We start from the raw sequence: 20,344 nt of genomic DNA, 5'->3' as shown, positions 1-20,344 counted from the left end.
ATCTTTACGCGACGTTCGGTTCGGTGTGTGTGTCGCCGGCTTCTCGAGGGTCCATGTGATTTTCACGCCAGTGCTGCTGAACGGTCCAGGAGAGGGAGCTGGCCGAGTCCCATTAATTGTCCTTGAGTCCAGGTGTCTCGTCGGGCCCTCTGGGGCTCAGTGGTGGTAGGTGAAGGCGGCTCTCACTGAAGGAAGCCCAGACTCACACTTGGCCTTCCTATGTTATCTGGCATGCTTTTCTGGGGCTTCCCAGGCTCTGTAGGAGAATGGCTAAATTCTTTAAATGGTTCAGGTTCCCCTCAATTAAGCTTCGACTTAGAGTCTCCTCTGCGATTACACCCTCTCCTGTCCACTGTTGTTAGTTACCGGAGTAATCAGCAACTCTCCAAGGCAATGGACATATTTCAGTCTGTGTTTGCTTACGAGGTTCCCTCAGGTGCAGTGAACGTAATGGAGTTTTAAAAGATTTGGGAGATAAAACCAGCATATCTTGTTAACTGTTTGGATGTTAGGAGTGAGGAAGACGGACCCGTCAAGGCTGAATCTAGATTAATATCTGGTGCCAGTCACCAGCCAAAATGGACTATATTGGAGTATGCGAGGGCACAGGCCATGTCTTTATTTCATTCACTATTATATCTCCAGTCCCTAGAACAGTGTGTCCTGCACATTGGCAGGTACTTTAATGAACAGAAGACTGTCCCCCCTTTAATCATTGGTCATTGTATTTCATTAAAGCACCTTTTAAATATATGTTACACTTACCGTGGTGTTACTGATGTAAAGTTTTTAAGCTTTTTGTAATAGATGATGAGTAGCATCACTGGAATCATTTACCTGATAACATTGAATCTCTTTTGCAATTGAATCGTTCTGGAAAGATGTTTTGGCTTGATTGTCTGTTATTTAAAAGTTTTATTATGCCACTTTAATGTTGAATTTAATTTCAGGATTGCTTTATTACAGTTTTCTTTCCTACTGTTCAAACCCTTTAAAGTAAGATTAATTTTAAGCTTCTACATTAGAATATTAGCTTTGTTTTTCTTACTTCTTGGCATTTTTAGGCTTTCAGGAAATGAAGTCCGTAACTGTAATTCTCATAAATTAAATGTCATCTTAATTGGTTTCAGGAAACTTGTATTTGCAGTTTCACCTTAATATTTTCTGTTGCCAGAAAATGGGCACTCAAAGCCAGCATAATCCTTTTTGGTTTGGCTACTGGAAGACTGTGCTAGATTTATTCCCAAGGGTTGTAAAATGGTTGGCTAGATGTGAGAACCTTTGTGTACAGCTAAATAGATAGTGTGATATGATAACCCTTACTTTAATTATTCCTGCTTCCTATAGATTACTTTTTCTGGGTTAGAATTAAATGGTTTATTGGTCTGTAATCTATAACTTCCACACAGACTTTTGAAAGAAAGCAGAGTGAAAATCAAATATATGTACAAATTTATAAATAATATGTATATAAAATATTTTCTTTTTCAGACTTAAGGCAGTCACTGTAATTATTTCTAATATCAATTCTAAAATATTGACCCTTAGACAACAGTGTAATTTTTTTTTATATTTCTTTTTTTTTTCAGTCAACTTTCTCAGGTTGAATCATGATCTTTAATTTTTTTTTACTTGTTTCAGTGAAGGAGGCAACAGTCAATTATATGGAATTATGGCTGGGTATAAGCCTGTAGCTATTCAGACATATCCTATACTTGGTGAAAAAATTACCCAAGATACACTGTACTGGAACAACTATAAGGTGAGAATGGGAGATAAATGAGGGAGGAGGGATTTGTGTTTATGCCAATTTCTCTAGCATATGTTATACTCTGGATGCTCTAATAGAGAATTAACTAAAAACAATCTATTCGCAGCTTTTAGTTTGGGCAGATAGTTTGATATGTATATTTTTTCTTGGAATTTTATATACAAGTCTGTACTGCTTAATCAGATTGACCATACAGATGTTTAGCACAGGATAGACGATCAGTCAGTGCCAAATGAATTAAATTTTAAAATTGGAATCTCATATGTGTAAAGATGTTTATTGAAGTATTGCTTGTAATAGTAGAAATCTGGAAAAACCTATGTCTATTAGTAGTGGACATAATTTACTATATAATGTGGCCTTATAACGGATGATAAGTCTATTGCTCCTATGAAAAGTTAGCTAATATGTGTTACTAAGTGAAAAGAAGATGTGGAACAGTCTGCATAGTAGGATTATCTTTGTGTCATTTAAAAAGTAGGTGGTTATTGTATGCTGGTATAGACATAGTAACTTTTTTTTTTCTGGTGAAAATCACAGTAAACTCAATAGCCGAAGTAACAGAGTAGGGTGTGGCTTTCTAACCATATGTTTATTACAGTGGCTACGAGGATAGTCTGGGTGATGATATGGACCTTTTTTGCTTTCTTTGTAATTTTATGTTAAATACAACCTAATAAATGTTACTAAGAACAAAAAGAAATGATCTGTAAGAAATTATGTAATACTTAAATAGGTCTTACCAGTGGTAACTCTGTTAACACTCTACTATTTTTTATTAAGACCCCTGTTCAGATTAAGGAATTTGGTGCAGTTTCAAAAGTAGACTTTTCTCCTCAGCCTCCATATAATTATGCTGTCACAGCTTCCTCAAGAGTAAGTATCGTATTTCTTTATTTTTCTTTTGTATAGTTTACTACTGATCTTGAACATCCGGTGAAATACTGTTTTTCATCTTATAGATTCACATTTATGGCCGTTACTCCCAGGAACCTATAAAAACCTTTTCTCGATTTAAAGACACAGCATACTGTGCTACTTTTCGACAAGATGGTAGATTGCTTGTGGCTGGCAGTGAAGACGGTGGAGTTCAACTTTTTGATATAAGTGGAAGGGCTCCCCTCAGGCAGTTTGAAGGCCATACAAAGTAAGAAACAGTTGATTTTTATGTTTTCTAGTTTTATTTTATTTTGTCATAAGCTCTGTTTTTTTTTCTCTTTGATGAAAAACATAGAGAGCAGTTTTATGAAGATTATTTGCCTGTATGTACTATATTTCCTGATTGTTTTACGAGCACTTAACTTGGGTTCTGTGTTCCAGTTTCATAGGGCTCATGAATTCCCTAGAGTTGTATGTGACATTTTAGGAAATATATGTTTATCTAGGGAGCTGTTCTGCAGCTTTTGGTTAACTTTAGCAAGGTCTGTGGCACAGCTGAGGTTATGAATTACTCATCTAAAGACAACCTTACAGCTAGTAATGAGAGCTCCATAGGCCTGTACTGTCTTAGAGCATCTTACGTTGAAGTCCAGTTGGAAGGTAGATTTTCTTTTCTTCTTGGATTTGTACTGTTTTGCCCCCTGATAAATTAAGTGGCCATCACAATTTTATATTATAACTTTGTTTTCAGGTTTACCAGTGTCATTGCTGAAATTTGTTAAAATATAACAGAAATTTATGTAACATTCTATTTAGCGGCAAATCTTTTTTGAGTTTTTTAAAGAACTTTTTGAAATGTTAAAAGTTAAAGGGACTTTGCTCTTGTATTTAGCAGCTAAGTGGAATTGTTAACATCTTAGAATATATAATTTTAAGGCTATTCTTTAATATTCTTTTTAACTTCATAATGTAGGGGTATTTACATTTCTTAATTGACCTGGGGGCAAACACTTTAACGTTTTCTCTTTCTCTCATGATTTCCCTTTGTGAAGACTTCCTGAAACTGACCTGCTTTTTTCTTAATCTGAGAAATAGGAGCATTTTATGTTAGAAGGTACCAGAAAAATAATTTTCTTATTTTTTAATATACTGATCTTCGATCTTTCAGAGCAGTTCATACAGTAGATTTTACAGCTGACAAATATCACGTGGTCTCTGGGGCTGATGATTATACAGTTAAATTATGGGATATTCCGAACTCCAAAGAAATTCTGACATTTAAAGAACATTCTGATTATGTGAGATGTGGATGTGCTAGCAAACTTAATCCAGATCTCTTTATAACAGGTTGGTGAACTCTATTCCCTTGTGAAGCAAATAATCTCATGGGGATGTATTTTAATCTTGCTATGGGGCTTTTTTGGGATGGAGGGGTTTAAAATTTCTTTTATAAAGGAATATGTTTCTGATGAATTCTCCAGTTTTTAAATAAATTTTTACATAGTATGTTTGTATTTATTTTGAGACAGGTTCTCACTCTGTTGCCCAAGCTGGAGTGCAGTGATGTGATCACTGCTCACTGCATCTGCTACCTCCTGGGCTCAAGTCATCATCTCACCTGAGCCTCCCAAGTAGGTGGGACTATAGGTGCCCACCATATCCATCTACTTTTTGTGTTTTTTGTAGAGACAGGGTTTTGCCACGTTGCCCAAGCTGGTCTCAAACTCCTGGGCTCAAGTGATCTGTCTGCCTCAGTTTCCTCCCAAAGGGCTGGGATTACAAGTGTGAGCCACCGTGCCTGGCTTCCAATTGCTTTTTATTTTCTTATTCTTCTTTTGGTGATTGTTCATGTCTTCCTAATGTGTTTGGAAAAATCAGGGTGTCTTGAAAACATATAGACTCTCAGAACTGTAATGGGGAGTACACTGCTTCAAGCAGTCGAGAAACAGTGCAGTTTAGCCTCTGTGGTTGCCTTTACAGAAGTTTCCAGATGATTCGGTAGTGACAGTAGTCCAAAGAAAGGAATATTTTAGGATCAGAGCAAGTTAGATTGTATAGTATTGTGTAGTGCTTCTTCAGATACAATCAGCAGTAGAGGGTTTGGAGGTCCTGTGTCTTCATGAATATACATATATGTCTTTTTAAAACTCCATCTAAGATTTTTTTTTCCTTTTAAAACTTATATCTGGATACATATGGTTTTTGTTGTTTTAAACAGCGAAACTAACAATATAAAAATTGACATTTTAGGATCATATGATCATACTGTGAAGATGTTTGATGCACGAACGAATGAGAGTGTTCTCTCTGTTGAGCATGGGCAGCCAGTGGAGAGTGTCCTGCTTTTCCCCTCTGGAGGTCTTCTGGTGTCAGCAGGTACTTCTTAAAAATAGCTTTCATCAGTATTGTTGGTTTTGAATCATATTTGTTTAAAATCAGTTGCTTTTTATAATTTGTCAGTGTGCATTTGATTTGCATAGCTGTTTTTGCTCAAACAGTTAATCGATAGGATAGGCAAGCAGTTATCATTTATTGTGTACCTAATGTGAGCCAGGCACTGTGCCTAGAGTTAATATACATATCAACTCTAGTGCACTAGACGGTGCTACAAGGTAGTTAGCTTTTCCCCTGTTTTATATGACTAACAAAATAAAAGTTTTAACTAATTTTTCAACGGCAAAGTGGTAAGTGGCAGATCTGAAATCACAGAACTTGAGACCCTACATTATGTATGTAGCCCTGTGCCATCTTATTTAACCTCAGAAATCTAGCTTATACTCCTTTTACTCCTACCTGAGAGATCTGCAGCAGCTTTTGAAAATCAGTTATTTGAGATCTAGAAGTCTTGTCTCTTTTTCCTGTGACTCTCTGGATTGAAATGTCCTTACCCAGCAAACAGCAGCTAGTACTAGAGAAAGGAGATAATGTGGCCTCAAAAGGGGCCTTAGTACATTTTTTCACAAGTTGGGACTGAGGTGTTTTGCACATACTACATTTTCATAAATACAATGGAAGAAGTACATTGGCTTTATTCATTTGTAAATAAAGTAAAAATATGTTGACTTTAGAAGAATGTATAGGTAGAATGTGCAGCTGACAACATATATTACTGTGTGTGCATCCTTTTTTTCTCTTAATTCTAAAATCTGCCTAGAAATTAATCTGTTTTATATTCTTTTCCCCAGTACCTATCTGATTTAAAAATAAGTTGATGCTGGGTGTGGTGGCTCACACCTGTAATCTTAGCACTTTGGGAGGCTGAGACAGACGGAAAGCTTGAGCCCAGGAATTTGAGACCAGCCTGGGCAACATAGCGAGACTCCATCTCTAATTTAAAAAAAAAATTGATAAATGTCAGATATGTCTACTTTTATTGCTGTTATTCTGACAAATGGAAAAAATATCAAGTTGAATAGGGAGAATAGAAAGCTTTATGCTAATCTCCACTGTGTCAATAGCTAATTGTGACCTCGGGCAATTTCTTAAGGTTTCTAGACCTTGAAAATGAGAGGGTTGGACTAGAGCAGTGGTTTCAGCTGTGATTCCTCTTGTGAGGTGCCACATACTAGTGGAGGGGTGAGGACTGTGAGTTGGGTTCCAAATCCTGTTCCCCAGTAAAGATTTCAGTATCCTCTCCCTCCCCTTTTTCTGTTTTCTGTATTAGACTTTTGCTTGATGTTTTGCTGCAGATCTACATTATTCACTTCCACTGCTATATAGAATTTCTTTAAAAAAATATTTTATTATAATTTTCTTAAAATGAACTCTTTTATTTATGCATTTATTTTGCTGGAATTTCTGTATGCTTCACAAATATTACATTATTTAACTGTCATAACAGTTCTGTGGGGTAGGAACTATTATTACCAATTACTCAGGAAGTGGTGGAGCCTGGACTCTGTACTCCCTCACTCAGCTTCCATGCTTTGTGGAGTGTCCAGTGAAGAATGCTTTTCAGATCTTTTAAATTTTGAATCTGTGGGCAGAATATCCAACTAACGATTACTTCTTTTTGTAGGAGGTCGTTATGTTAAGGTCTGGGACATGTTAAAAGGAGGACAATTGCTGGTATCTCTGAAAAATCATCACAAAACTGTGACATGTTTATGTCTAAGCAGCTCTGGACAGAGGTTGCTCTCTGGCTCACTGGATAGGTTGGCATTTAAACTTTTTTGTATATTAGTGTACAGGTGTTTACTGCTTGAGGAAATGAGTTATTTCAGCAATATTTGTCATAAGTATTGTGATAATGATTTCCAGGAGAAGAAAACCTGTTGAGTTGAAAATAGTTTTGACCTCTAATTTACATATAGCTACTTATTTTCTCCTTTAATATAATTTGTTTTAACTTATATACCTAAACAACATTATTGAACCATTTGAATGATAAGCTTTCAAATAATCTTATTCTAGAAACCATCTTATAAAACCATTATTGTACGTTTATATATTTTGAGGTTTTCTTTCTTTTCTTTTTTTTTTTTTTTGAGACAGAGTCTTGTTCTGTTGCCAAGGCTGGTAGGCAGTGGTACAATCTGGGCTGACTGCAACCTTCACCTCCCAGGTTCAAGTGATTCTCGTGACTCAGCCTCCCGAGTAGCTGGGATTACAGGTGTACAGCATGCCTGGCTAATTTTTGTATTTTTAGTAGAGACGGGGTTTTGCCATATTGCCCAGACTGTTCTCAAATTTCTGGCCTCGTGATCTGCCCACCTCACCCTTCTAAAGTGCTGGGATTACAGGCATGAGCCACTGTGCCTGGCCTAAAAAGTTGTTTAAAAATTAGATAAATTAATTTTTTTTTTGAGACAGAGTCTTTCTCTGTTGCCCAGACTGGAATGCAGTGGTGAGTTTTTAGCTCATTGCAACCTTTGCCTCCTGGGTTCAAGGGATTTTCCTGCCTCAGCTTCCCGAGTGGCTGGGATTACAGGCATGTACCACCATGCCTGGCTGATTTTTCTATTTTTAGCAGAGATGGGATTTCGCCATGTTGGTCACGCTGGTCTCGAACTCTTGACCTCAGGTGATCCACCCACCTTGGCCTCCTAAAGTGCTGGGATTACAGGTGTAAGCCACCGCACCCAGCCTAAAATTTAGATAGCACATTTAATTTAGCCTAGTATCTAGTGTAAAAATAAAATATATATTATATATAAAATATAATTTCAACATGTAATGTATGTCAAAATTATTAAGATACTAGAAATAAATTAAGCATCTAAGCATGTGCAGTATGATACAATAATCATATTTTAGGTTGGGTACAGTGGCTGACACCTGTAATCCCAGTGCTTTGGGAGGCTCAGGTGGGAGGATCACTTGAGGCCAGAATTTGAGACCAGCCTGGATAATATAGTGAGACCCCAGCACTACAGAAAATTTAAAAAATTAGCTAGGCACCATGGTACACACCTTTAATCATAGCTGCTAGGGAGGCTGAGACAGGAGAGGCACTTGAGCGCAGGAGTTTGAGGTTGCAGTGAGCTGTGATAGTACCACCGTACTCTAGCCTGGGTGACAGAGTGATACCTTGTCTCTTAAAAAAAAAAAAGATAATATTTTATAAAAATTACTGTCTCAGTTTTTAAATTAAATTAAAAATAAATAATTTAGTTTCTCATTTTCACTAGCCAATTTCAAGTGGTCAGTAGCCACATGCAGCTAGAAGTATGGCACAGTTCTAGAATTTACATGATCTATTATTATTATTATTTTGAAACAGGGTTTTCGCCCTGTTGCCCAGGCTGGAGGACAGTGGCATGATCTTGGCTGACTGCAACCTCTGCCTCCTGGCTTCAAGCGATCCTCTCACCTCAGCCTCCTGAGTATCTGGGACCACGGACACATGCCACCACACCTGGCTCATTTTTGTATTTTTGTAGGTACAGGGTTTCGTCATGTTGCCCAGGCTGGTCTCAAACTCCTGAGCTTAAGAGATCCACCTGCCTCAGCCTTCCAAAGTGCTAGGATTATAGGTGTGAGCTACTGTGCCTGGCTTACATTATCTATTTTTGATTATTTTATTTTCGTATTTTCATTTTTTTCTGCTATTACGAAAAACTTTGGTTTTTAGCATATTTGTTAAAAAGTATACAGTCATCCTGTGGTGACTGAGGCAAATTGATTGTGAACGCCCAAGTACTTTATTTAAAATGGCATAATATTTGCATATAACCTACGCATATCCACTGTATACTTTAAATCATCTCTAGCTTATATGTAATACCTAATACAATGCAAGTGCTATGTAAATAGTTGTTACACTGTATTTTAAAATTCTGTATTATTTTTATTTATGTATTTATTTACGGATATTTTCAATCCATGGTTGATTGAATCTGCAGATGTGGAATATGTCATAAGGAGGATTGACTGTACGTATTTTAAAAGCTAGAAAATATTTTTAATACAAAGGAGTTTTTTGTGTAAATAAATATTACATGGCTGGTTCTCTGAAATCATATTACTGGCAATTTGGGACTTGATTCTTAGGTATGTTCCTAAAAGCTAAGTGTAAATTGGCTCTATTTGTGGTGGTTTCAACCAGGAGTGATTTTCGTTCCTCAAGGAATGTTTGACAATATCTTGAGAAATTTTTGTTATTCATCACAACTTAAGGTCGTGGTGCTTGCCATATAGGGGATAGAGGCCAGGAAGGCTGCGAAACATCCTACAATGCACAGAATAGCTCCTACAAAAAAGAATTCTGTGCCCTAAAATGATAGTCATTCTGAGAAACCCTGATATTTGGCTTCACGTGTACTTTCTTTCTTTCTTTTCTTTTCTTTTTCTTTTTTTTTTTGAGAGGTAGTCTCACTCTGTTGCCCAGGCTGGAGTGCAGTAGTGCAATCTTGGCTCACTGCAACCTCCATCTCCTGGGTTCAAGCAATTCTCTGTCTCAGCCTCCTGAGTTGCTGGTGCAGGTGCCTGCCACCATGCCCAGCTGATTTTTTTGTATTTTTAGTAGAGATGGGGTTTCACCATCTTGGCCAGGCTGGTCTTGAACTCCTGACCTCATGATCCACCTGCCTCAGCCTCCCAAAGTGCTGGGATTACAGGTATGAGTCACCATGGCTGGCCCTTTCTTTTTTTAAAAAAAATTATTTTTTATTTTTGTAGAGATGGGGTTTCATCATGTTGCCCAGGATGGTCTTGAATTCTTGGGCTCAAGTGATCTGCCTACTGTGGCCTCCCAGAGTGCTGAGATTACAGGTGTGAGCCATTACACTTGACTTTGTGATATACTTTCATTGATACTTTCTCCTTTTTCTTTTTTCTTTTTTTTTTTTTTTGTGACAGCATTTTGCCCTTGTTGCCCAGGATGGAGTGCAATGGCTTGATCTCGGCTCACCACAACCTCCACCTCCTGGGTTTAAGCGATTTTCCTGCATAGCTGGGATTACAGGCATGTGCCACCACACCGGGCTAATTTTGTATTTTTAGTAGAGATGGGGTTTCTCCGTGTTGGTCAGGCTGGTCTTAAACTCCTGACCTCAGGTGATCTGCCCGCCTTGGCCTCCCAAAGTGCTCGGATTATAGGTGTAAGCCACCGCACCCAGCTGATACTTTTTCTTTACTTCTAAGTTTGATCTTCAGATGACAATGGCTGATGGTCTATCCTTCTTTTTTTTTTTTTTTCCTTTTTTAAAAAATTTTTGAGACAGTGTTGCTCTGTTGCCCAGGCTGGAGGGCAGTGGCAGGATTTCAGCTCACTGCAACCAGGTTCAAGCAATTCTCATGCCTCAGCCTCCTCAGTAGCTGGGATTACAGGCATGTGCCACCATACCTGGCTGGTTTTTGTTATTTTTGGTAGAGATGAGGGTTACGTCATGGTAGCCAGGCTGGTCTCAAACTCCTGGCCTCAAGTGATCTGCCCACCTTGGCCTCCCAAAGTGCTGGGATTACAGGCCTGAACCACTATACCTGGCACTTCTATTTCTAAGTGGCTAGTGAAAGTCTTTATACAGATGTTATAGTTAGGGCTGGTATACAGCTCATTTTTTAAGGGGTTCAGTGATAAATTACTTTGCAATTAACATTACTGATCTTCATTTTTCTTTACTGTTGTATAGATTTTAATGTTCATATTTTGAATTTTCAAAAAATAGAAATTTGCATTTTATATTCATTTTCAAGGTGATTTTTGACAAAGCTTTTCTTTTTTATTAGGAAGGTAAAAGTATACAGCACAGCTTCCTACAAAGTAGTCCACAGTTTTGATTATGCAGCTTCAATTTTGAGTCTTGCCCTTGCAGTAAGTGCCTTTACCTATTTTTAAGTCTCTCACTAACTTTGCCTGTTAAATGAAACTAAAATGGAATTTTGGGCTTTATTTTTGGATTTGAGTAACTCTTCTTGCCATGTTAGATATTTGAGTTAAGACAATTGCTGGAATATATGACTTGTCCTAATGACTGAGCATGAATTTAGATATAGGTCTCACTCACTGGGTAACTTCAAACCAAGGACAGTGCTTTAGGCATTGTTAACGTCAGATGCAGGACCTGGGAAGCTAATAAATCTCTCTTCAACTAATTTAACTCAAGAGTATTATAGTACACTAGAAAGGCAGATTCGCTCTCTGATCAGAAAAAAAGATGGTGGGAAAAGGGGACAACAAAATGAAATATCTCTTTTTCTGTATTACTGCTGTTTCTGGAATGTATGCTGTCAAGTTTTATGAGAAGCCACATTTGGGCAGGAAGGTATTTGACTGTTATATAGAAATCTGATTTGAGAGAGGAAAACCTTATTAAAAAATATTTTTAGGGGGCAAGATTGTAAAAGTTATGCTACTGTGTAATCCTTGATGTTAACTATGTACAATTCTTCTTATTTTTTTGAGATGGGGTCTTGCTCTCTCACCCAGGCTGGAGTGCAGTGGCATGATCTTGGCTCACTGCAACCTCCACCTCCTGGGTTCAAGTGATTCTCCTGCATCAGCCTCCTGGGTAGTCGGAGTTACAGACGTGTGCCACCATGCCCAGTTAATTTTTGTATTTTTAGTAAAGATGGAGTTTCACCATGTTGGTCAGGCTGGTCTCAAACTCCTGACCTCATGATCCGTTCACCTCAGCCTCCCAAAGTGCTGGGATTACAGACATGAGCCACTGTGCCTGACCAACTATGTATTATTACACAAACTTTGCCAGTGATATATTATACGTACAAGTTCTGTCAATATAGTTGTATCCTAAGGAAAAAATGATTTTGCTTTAACGTCTTGCACCAATCATTGTTAGGCAGACTGCGTATCTGAATGGAACTTGGTGAATATATGGACAGCAGCAAACACAACATAAATGTGTTTTGAAGTAAAAGTACTATAAATTATGAGTTAAGAATAGACTAACTTATTTTTCTAATTGCTATTAGCATGAAGATGAGACAATAGTTGTAGGAATGACCAATGGCATACTGAGTGTTAAACATCGGAAATCTGAAGCAAAGAAGGAATCGCTTCCCAGAAGAAGGCGGCCTGCATATCGAACGTTTATTAAAGGAAAAAATTACATGAAGCAACGGGTATTTGTGCATTTCTCATATTTGTTTAAAACATGAAATTTGTTAGAGTAGCATCCCTGCACATTACTGGAAAGCATAGTTTCTGTGGCATTTAACTTTATTTTGGTTTTCTCTACATCAGAATTACTTCTAAATTGCTAGATTGGGGACATTATTGAAGAGTAATGGGAAACAAGGACTACTTTATGTAATACTCTGCATCATAGCATAATGTTATAATGCTTTACTGGATTCAAAATAACGTCTTTCACATACTACCTGATTTGATCTAAACCCCAAGAAGTAGTAGAGCCAGTCATGTCCCCATTTGTCACCTGAGAAGATTGAGATACAAAGAATTTCTGATTCATTCAGGATTTCATTACTGGTATCCAGAGTTGTTGAGGCTAGATCTCATTATCTCTGATTCTTGTTTTATTTCTCTTTCTACTGAATCCCACTGCCTGCCACATAAAGAGAATTGTAATGAGTAATTTACACCTAGAATTAAGGCAACAGTACATATTGTAAGTTAAAATTGTAAGAGAGTAAGAACATGTTGATGTAACAAATTACTCCACTTTTTTTTTCTTTCTTGACTGATTAGCAGGATTCATTTTTATTTAATCTACATTATGAGCATATGAACATTATTTGTGACATAGTTCAGAGATGCCACTTCATTATGAAAAAGTTTATATTAAATATATCTTTATACAGAAACTGATTTTTCTTCCCTATAAATGTATTTTTCATTGCAGGATGACATTTTGATTAACAGGCCAACAAAGAAACACCTAGAATTGTATGACAGGGATCTGAAACATTTTCGAATCTCTAAGGCACTTGACAGAGTTCTTGAGGTGAGTGAGCGTTTTTTGTTTTTGTTTTTGTTTCTTTTTGGACAGAGTCTTGCTCTGTCTCCAGGCTAGAGTGTAGTGGTGTGATCTCGGCTCACTGTGACCTCCACCTCCTGGGTTTGAGTGATTCTATGCCTCAGCCTTCCGAGTAGCTGGGAGTACAGGCATGTGCCACCACACCAAGCTAATTTTTATGTTTTGAATAGAAACAAAGTTTCACCACGTTGGCCAGGATGGCCTCGATTTCCTGACCTTGTGATCTGCCTGCCTCAGCCTCCCAAAGTACTGAGGTTAGAGGTGTGAGCCACCATGCCCGGCCGAGTGAGCATTTTAAAAAATATTATGTTATTACTTACCCTGCGTATTACCATGACTTGGAACTGTGAAGATAAACATCTATTCAAACTTGATAATTTAGTGCAAGAAAATGATATTTTTTTGTGCTGTTTTGTCTGCTCATGTTGACTGAAAATTTTTCTAGCCTACTTGTGCAATAAAGACACCCGAGATTACAGTGTCCATCATAAAGGAGTTAAATCGAAGAGGAGTCCTCGCAAATGCCCTTGCAGGTCGAGATGAAAAGGAAGTCAGTCGTGTTCTTAATTTTTTGATAAGGTATGTTTTATGTCTGTGAAACACTTTTATTTTGCATCTGAAATCCTTTATCACCAAATGAAAGACATATTTAGTTTGATCCTTGTAGAGAACTGAAGAAACAAATCTGTTTTAAGGATTTTTTGTTTAAGTTTACAAGTTTTACTAAATTGAATTTTTACTTTGTAGGAATCTTTCTCAGCCAAGATTTGCCCCTGTTTTAATCAATGCTGCTGAAATAATTATTGGTAAGTAGTTGTTAAAACTTGAAAATCCTAACATGCTTGCAAAAGTAGAGATGTCAAAGAATCAGATTTGGAAATCAGGTAGATCAAAATATCTTGCTTTTATTAATTCTCAATATGGATTTTCATGGAGAAAACAACAAGTCAAAGCAGTTTAAAATGTAAGATGTTTACAGTGGCATGACTTGGAATTGATGGGACTGGGGTTATTACAAAAAAAAATTTTGTTTTCATAGACATCTGTAATCACCATGACAATTTTTCAAATGGGAAAATGAAAATAAGTCAGAACTTCCACCCTATATTTTCTGTAATTATTGTTTTTTGAAATAAATTTACTCAGAGGGATCATTATACTTTCTATAAATCATTAATTATAACATAAGTACAGATTTTTCAGTGTTTTTATGGTATTTTTATACTTTTAAGAACTTTGTTTTTCACTTAATGAATAGAAAGATATTGCTAGTTAATGTGTTTTCTTTCTCTCTTTTTAGATATATATCTGCCTGTGATTGGTCAGTCCCCTGTAGTTGATAAAAAGTTTTTGCTACTTCAAGGACTTGTAGAAAAAGAGATTGATTACCAAAGAGAATTGTTAGAAACCTTGGGGATGATGGATATGCTTTTTGCCACCATGAGAGGGAAGGAAGGCACTTCTGTGTTGGAACATACATCTGATGGATTTCCAGAGAATAAGAAGATAGAATCATAGTGTCTGCTAAATAAGGCATTTAAGAACTCTGAAGTTGGAATAGATTTGCCTCTATTAAATGTTGGAAAGAGACTCTCTTTGATACTTATAAAAACTATTTACAGAAGCAGTTCTGTAGAAGAGACTGGAACAATTGTGGTCGGAAAACAAGTACCTGTTTTAAGTAAGACATGGTTTTCCATGTGCTGTTTTGAATTATTTTATAGCATCTTCACCTAGAAGATCTCAATTGTCTTGGACACAGAGTAGGTTTATGTGGGTTGAGTTGATAATAATTTTAGTACAGGAGTATTCTGTATCAACATTTGGATTGGTATTCAGATGGGAATTCAAATATGAATCCTCTCTGGAGAGGATCCAACTGGGAATCCTGCTAAAGGAACACAGCCTTGTATTACTTCTGGAAAACAACAACAAAAACAGACGGCAACAACAAAAAGCCTCTTTCTTGACGCTAATCAGTGCCTTTGGGATTTCTAGGCCCTTGTGTAGCTTGCTTCCTCTCTCCTTGATGTCGACACTTGTCTTAGATCACATGCCCTGCTTCAGCCGGTAATGGGAGTGCAGCTGTTCCAAGTGTGGCAAGTTAAGTGGTCAGCTCTGAAGGACTGATACTAGCCAGATTTGTATTCAGTGTGAGAGCAAGGTCTAGAGATAGACCTGATTGGTCTATCTACCTCTTGGTTTTTCTTTCTTCTCTTCATGCAGCCTTTCTAACAAGTTTTCACCTTGTTTCAGGTCAGAGGAATGATAGAATTTGTCATTTTTCTTATAATAAAGAGCCTTTCAAACTAGTTTTCATATGTTTTGAGCTTATCTTATAGCTACCTAATCCTCTGAAAAGTATTTTCTCTGATTTGTATTTAGATTTTCCCCCCATTCTTCACAATCATATTGTGTTGTAGAACCCCAATCCAGAGCAGTTTGCTTTGAAATATAGTTGTTTTTGAAAGTTTAAATATTATTTTTTAGAATTTTTGTTTTTGAAAGAGTCTCGCTCTATTGCCGGAATGCAGTAGAGAAGTGCTGTGGCGCAGTCTCGGCTCACGGCAACCTCTGCCTCCCAGGTTCAAGCGGTTCTCCTGCCTCAGCCTTCTGAGTAGCTGGGATTACAGGTGTGTGCCACCATGCCTGGCTAGTTTTTGTACTTTTAGTAGAGACAGGGTTTCACCATACTGGCCAAGCTGGTCTCGAACTCCTGACCTCAAGTGATCCACCTGCCTAGTCCTCCCAAAGTGCAGGGATTACAGGCATGAACCACGGTGCCCAGCCTGTAAATATTATTATTATTTTATAAAGACATTCTTATTTTCTTGGCTTTTTGATGTATCCATTCTGGATGGATAATTGTTGGCTAGTAACTTCTAGTACACTGATTTCATAGTTGCTACCTCTCCTAACTTTCTCTAATTCTTGTCCCAACTCAAGTAGTTAAAAATCAGTAAGAAAAATGTCTTGAGCTAGAAGAACCTGTAGAGGAAGATTTTGTAATGTGAATCTGCTTTCATAATTTTAGTTTGGTAAATTCAGGGTTTTTTTAAGCAGAAAAAATACTTAATATGTTCTAGTAAGGTTATTAAGTAAAAATTAAACATTAATATTTAGGCTAACATTAACATTTAAATTAATATACTAAGTGAATATACTTAGTATGTTCTACTACGGGTATACTCAGAAATAGGGCCAGTTTCCCTTTCATGAACCGATTTCAGCAATCATACAGCACAGTGGCCTGTAAGGAACCAGCAGTGTGTTTCTCTGCATAATTATGAATTTAGTCAAGATCAGAAGCTGTGTTTTGGGGTTAATAAGGGTTAATTTATTTAAATAAAGTTTCTATTTAAAAACCTTTTTAAAACATTAACGCCATAAATATTCTGATAATTTGCATAGTAGTAAAAATTAGGAGTTGAAATTCTACCTAAAGCTGTATTTGCCATCAATTTTGTAACATGGCAGAGGCTTTCTCACACGTCATTTCATTTGATTCTCACCATCCGAGATTGATATTATTTTCATTTAACATTGAGTTAACTAAAGTAGTCGATTCACTCTCCAAGTCCCTGAGTGTGAGCTCTTCATCCTAGCACTGTGAAATAGTTTGCCTGCTGCGGCCTAAACTACTCATTCCCTTGAACAAAACTTCAGAGTGCTGCAGTTCTCAAAATATGTCACAGATACACATTTTCAAAAAGGTTAGGAAGCAGTACCCATAGCCATCAATACTTAAATTCAGGAGTACTTTTTGTTGTGTTTTGTTTTGTTTTTAGAGACAAGGTCTCATTCTGTTGCCCAGGCTGGAGTGTAGTGGTGCGATCATAGCTCACTGCAGCTTAGGCCTCCTAGGCTGAAGCTATCCTCCCACCTCAGCCTCCTGAGAAGCTGAGACTACAGGCATGAGCTACCATGCCTGGCTAATTTTTTATTTTGATTTTTTGAGAGAAGAGGTCTCACTACGTTGCCCAGGCCTCAGGCAATCTCCTGACCTCAAGTGAGCTTCCCACTTCAGCCTCCCAAATGACTGGGATGAAAGGCATCAGCAGGAACGGTTATTATATTCATTGAGACAAACTGTAGTATTTGCTCTTTGAAGTACTTAATTGGCATATTACAGTATGTGACACTGGCCTTGAGATTCTAATTTAAAATGCTTAACAAGAGTTTTAGACTTGTGAGTTTTAGTTGAAAGGTATTTTAAAATGTTACTAAGTCTACAAAAGTACTGAAATGTTTCAGAGAACTTGGAAAGTCACCGTATGTTTCATATATTATATTTATGAGAGTTAAGAACTTGGGAAGGTTTTGCTTATGGGGTCAAGCATTTGCAGTGCTGCTTATAAGATATAAAAATACTATTAAGTTGTTTAAAGGAATTTGGATTGTAAATGGGACTGTTAAAACAAATTTAGTATGTTCAACTTAAATGGATTCTATCTAATAAAATACCCTGATGGCACCTCTACACTTTAAGAGGGTATTTCATTTTCTATGAACAAAATACCCTCTTAGACACTAAAAAGCCACATCCCTGTTCCCTCGGCTATAGTTAACTAGACATGGTGGTACAACTGACTCAATCCTTCTCTAAGCAGGGATTTGTAATTGGGATTTATAGTGAAATTTTTGATGTGGGAAAATGGGAGGCTGGGAATGCTAGGTCTGGGTCAACAGCGGAGAAAGTTGGTTTGTAGAGAGGAAGAAGAATGAAACCTAAGTACAAAGAAAATAAAGATTATCCTGCTTTAATAGATCAGACTAGAGAGAGAAACCACCTTAGTTCCTGATGACTTCTATTGCCCTATTCTGGTTGTACCTCTTTTCCCTGGGGTCTGTGATATTCTTTGGATTCTCTCTAACACTTGTTTGCCGACTGTGAGTGGGTTTCTCTTATTTACAACCAAATGACTCTGAAAACACTAATCCACTGGTCCTGATATTTATTGAGACCCATTAGAAGTCAGGGAATCAAGGTTACAGCAACGAACAAAATAGACAAAAATATCTCCCTTAATATGCTGACTGAGGGAGATAGTAAACAAGTATGTGCATAGTGGGGTCGGTGGTGGTAAATGTGATGGGGAAAAATCAGGCAGGGGAGGGAGATGGCAAATGTCAGGGGTGATAGGTGGGGTGCAGTTTTAAATAGAGTAGTTAGGAGAGGCCTCACTGCATTGACAATTGAGCAAAGTTCTGTAGGAAGTGAAGGATCCTCATTGCCATCTAGGGGCAGCATACAGAAGAAGCATGACTGGGAAGTTAGGAATGGCAAGGTGGCCCATTTAGCTGGTGTGGAACAAGGGAGGGGAGAGTAGTAAGATAAAGAATGGGGTAGAAACTGGAGATGGTGCATTTTGACAGTTCTGTAGGGAGTTTTGCCATAAAAGGGAATAGCAAGATTGGGCAATGGCTGGAGGAATGTGGGGTCAAGAGTTTTTTTTTTAATTAGGTGTAATTGATATGCTATAAACTATGCATATTTAAAGTGTTCATTTGATATGTTTTGACATTTATACATTCTTGAAACCACAATTAAGTGAATGAACATGTTTAATACCCTCAAAAGTTTCCTCCCACCCTTGGTAGTCCATCCCGTGGCCCCTTCCTCTCAGGCAACTATGGATCTACTTTCTGTCACTATAATGTTTATTTTCTAGATCTTTATAAAATTTGTCTCCATTTATAAAATGGAATCAGAATTTAGGACTGGGGGGTCTGGCATCTTTCACTTAGCATAATTGTTTTGAAATTTATAATTCACTTGAGATTTAAGTTGGGAACAATGACAGAATGAATGTTTGTCAATGGGGATAATCCTGTAGAGAAGGAAAAACATGATACAGGTTCCAGGGGAGGTGGAGCATTGGCTGGGAGGTGGTGACGGGGTCAAGTGCCCAAGTGGAAGGGTTGGCTTAGATAGGAGAAGATAGGAGAATAATAATTTGGGCATGGTTCAGGAGGGAAGGCATATATGGGCACAGGGGCAATTAGGTAGGTAGATGTGATAGTGAGGGTTTGTGGAGGTTCACTTGGTATCTCTTCATTGGAAAAAATCCTAGAAGGTAACTAACTGAGATTGAGGTTAGAGGAAGAGCAGGTGGAGGTGTTGGAAGTTTGACGGGAGAACAAGATATGAATTATTCCTAGAAAGGTCAAGAACCCAAACTTTGGAGCCATCTGCATGGATTTGATTCTTGGCTTGACCACTCATTGGCTGCGTGATTTGGGGGAAGTTATTTTGCCATTTTGTATCGCATTTTCTTCATCTGTTAATCAGACAAACAGAATCATACATGATAGTTGTGAGAATTGGGCTAATCCCCATCAACATGCCTAGAATATTTCTTCTAAAATTTTTTTTTAAAAGAACTGTATTGAGAAGGGATAGCAGAACAAGGAATTCTGTCTGTACTTGACTGAACAATCAGTTGAAATGACACTACCTCAGACCCACCCCAAAATGTTTCTGTTATTAGCTAGCATGATGGGGGAATGAATGGACTAGAAAATGAAGTAGTATTCCCAGCAGCACCAGAGGCCCACAAGTCTAAGGAACTGAATTAGTGATCTAGATTTACACTGAGACCCGTCAGCATGTTGGCATGTTTTTCCCTTACATTCACCTATGAGGAGGCAGATGTGGAACAGGCTGAGATACGGATTTGACCAGCAATGGGGTTTTTGTAAGAGATTGCAACTTAACTGGGAAGGGACAAAGTTGGTATTAAGATTTATGCAAAGGCATGATTGTAATGACAGACCCTGGAAGCTAAGGTAGGTGAATATGGAAAGGAGGCCACAAGGGATTGAGGACAGTGAGAACACATGGGTCAATGGATTGTTGGTCTGTGTGTGGTTGAAGAGTTGCGGTTTGCCTACTAGAGATAGCAAGCTAGAGGCATGAAAGATGTTGTTGAGAGAACTAAGCATTATGACAGCAGCAGTATTTGAGAGAGTGACAGCAAACCAGGAGCTAAAATGTTCCAAAAAATGATAGGGAGTGATCTGATGATGTGTGGTGACCAACAAAGTGAGGTTAGGGATATAGTCAGATGACATGAGGTTCAGTGGCGAGGCTGTCTTGGGAAGGAAGACGAGGAAATGGTCTGGAAACAGCACTGAGGATTAACTACACAACCATTAGGAGTTGTACAGGAGCTATGAGAGCAACATCAGCAGCACTTGGAAGGGCTACAGAAGAAACAGTGTCCTCAGCAGAGAGCCAAGGCTCAGATCAAAGGCTTGGAGAGAATAGCCACATAAGAGGTTGAGAGTTTGA

General features: G+C 37.8%; 1 protein-coding gene across 2 annotated transcripts; it reads left to right on the top strand.

Annotated features, from left to right (window-relative positions):
* On the top strand, positions 1-17,530 carry UTP15 (UTP15 small subunit processome component). 2 transcript variants are annotated; one of them, XM_008991943.5, is made up of 13 exons: positions 1-165; positions 1,647-1,762; positions 2,555-2,647; positions 2,734-2,918; positions 3,819-3,997; positions 4,901-5,026; positions 6,669-6,804; positions 10,820-10,904; positions 12,026-12,175; positions 12,916-13,017; positions 13,496-13,629; positions 13,798-13,856; positions 14,351-17,530. In XM_008991943.5, the coding sequence occupies exons 2-13, from the start codon at positions 1,673-1,675 to the stop codon at positions 14,566-14,568; spliced, it is 1,557 nt and encodes a 518-aa protein (XP_008990191.2). In that variant the 5' UTR covers positions 1-165; positions 1,647-1,672; the 3' UTR covers positions 14,569-17,530. The 2 variants fall into 2 exon arrangements, with proteins under 2 accessions (XP_008990191.2, XP_008990190.2); XM_008991942.5 differs by having other exon boundaries at positions 1,642-1,762.
* The last annotated feature ends 2,814 nt before the right edge of the window (positions 17,531-20,344 follow it).

The sequence above is a fragment of the Callithrix jacchus genome, chromosome 2, assembly GCF_049354715.1.
Source record: "Callithrix jacchus isolate 240 chromosome 2, calJac240_pri, whole genome shotgun sequence".
In the NCBI taxonomy this organism is placed as follows: domain Eukaryota; kingdom Metazoa; phylum Chordata; class Mammalia; order Primates; family Cebidae; genus Callithrix; species Callithrix jacchus.
Note: the sequence above shows the minus strand (reverse complement) of the source record. Positions and strands in the feature narration are given on the sequence as shown.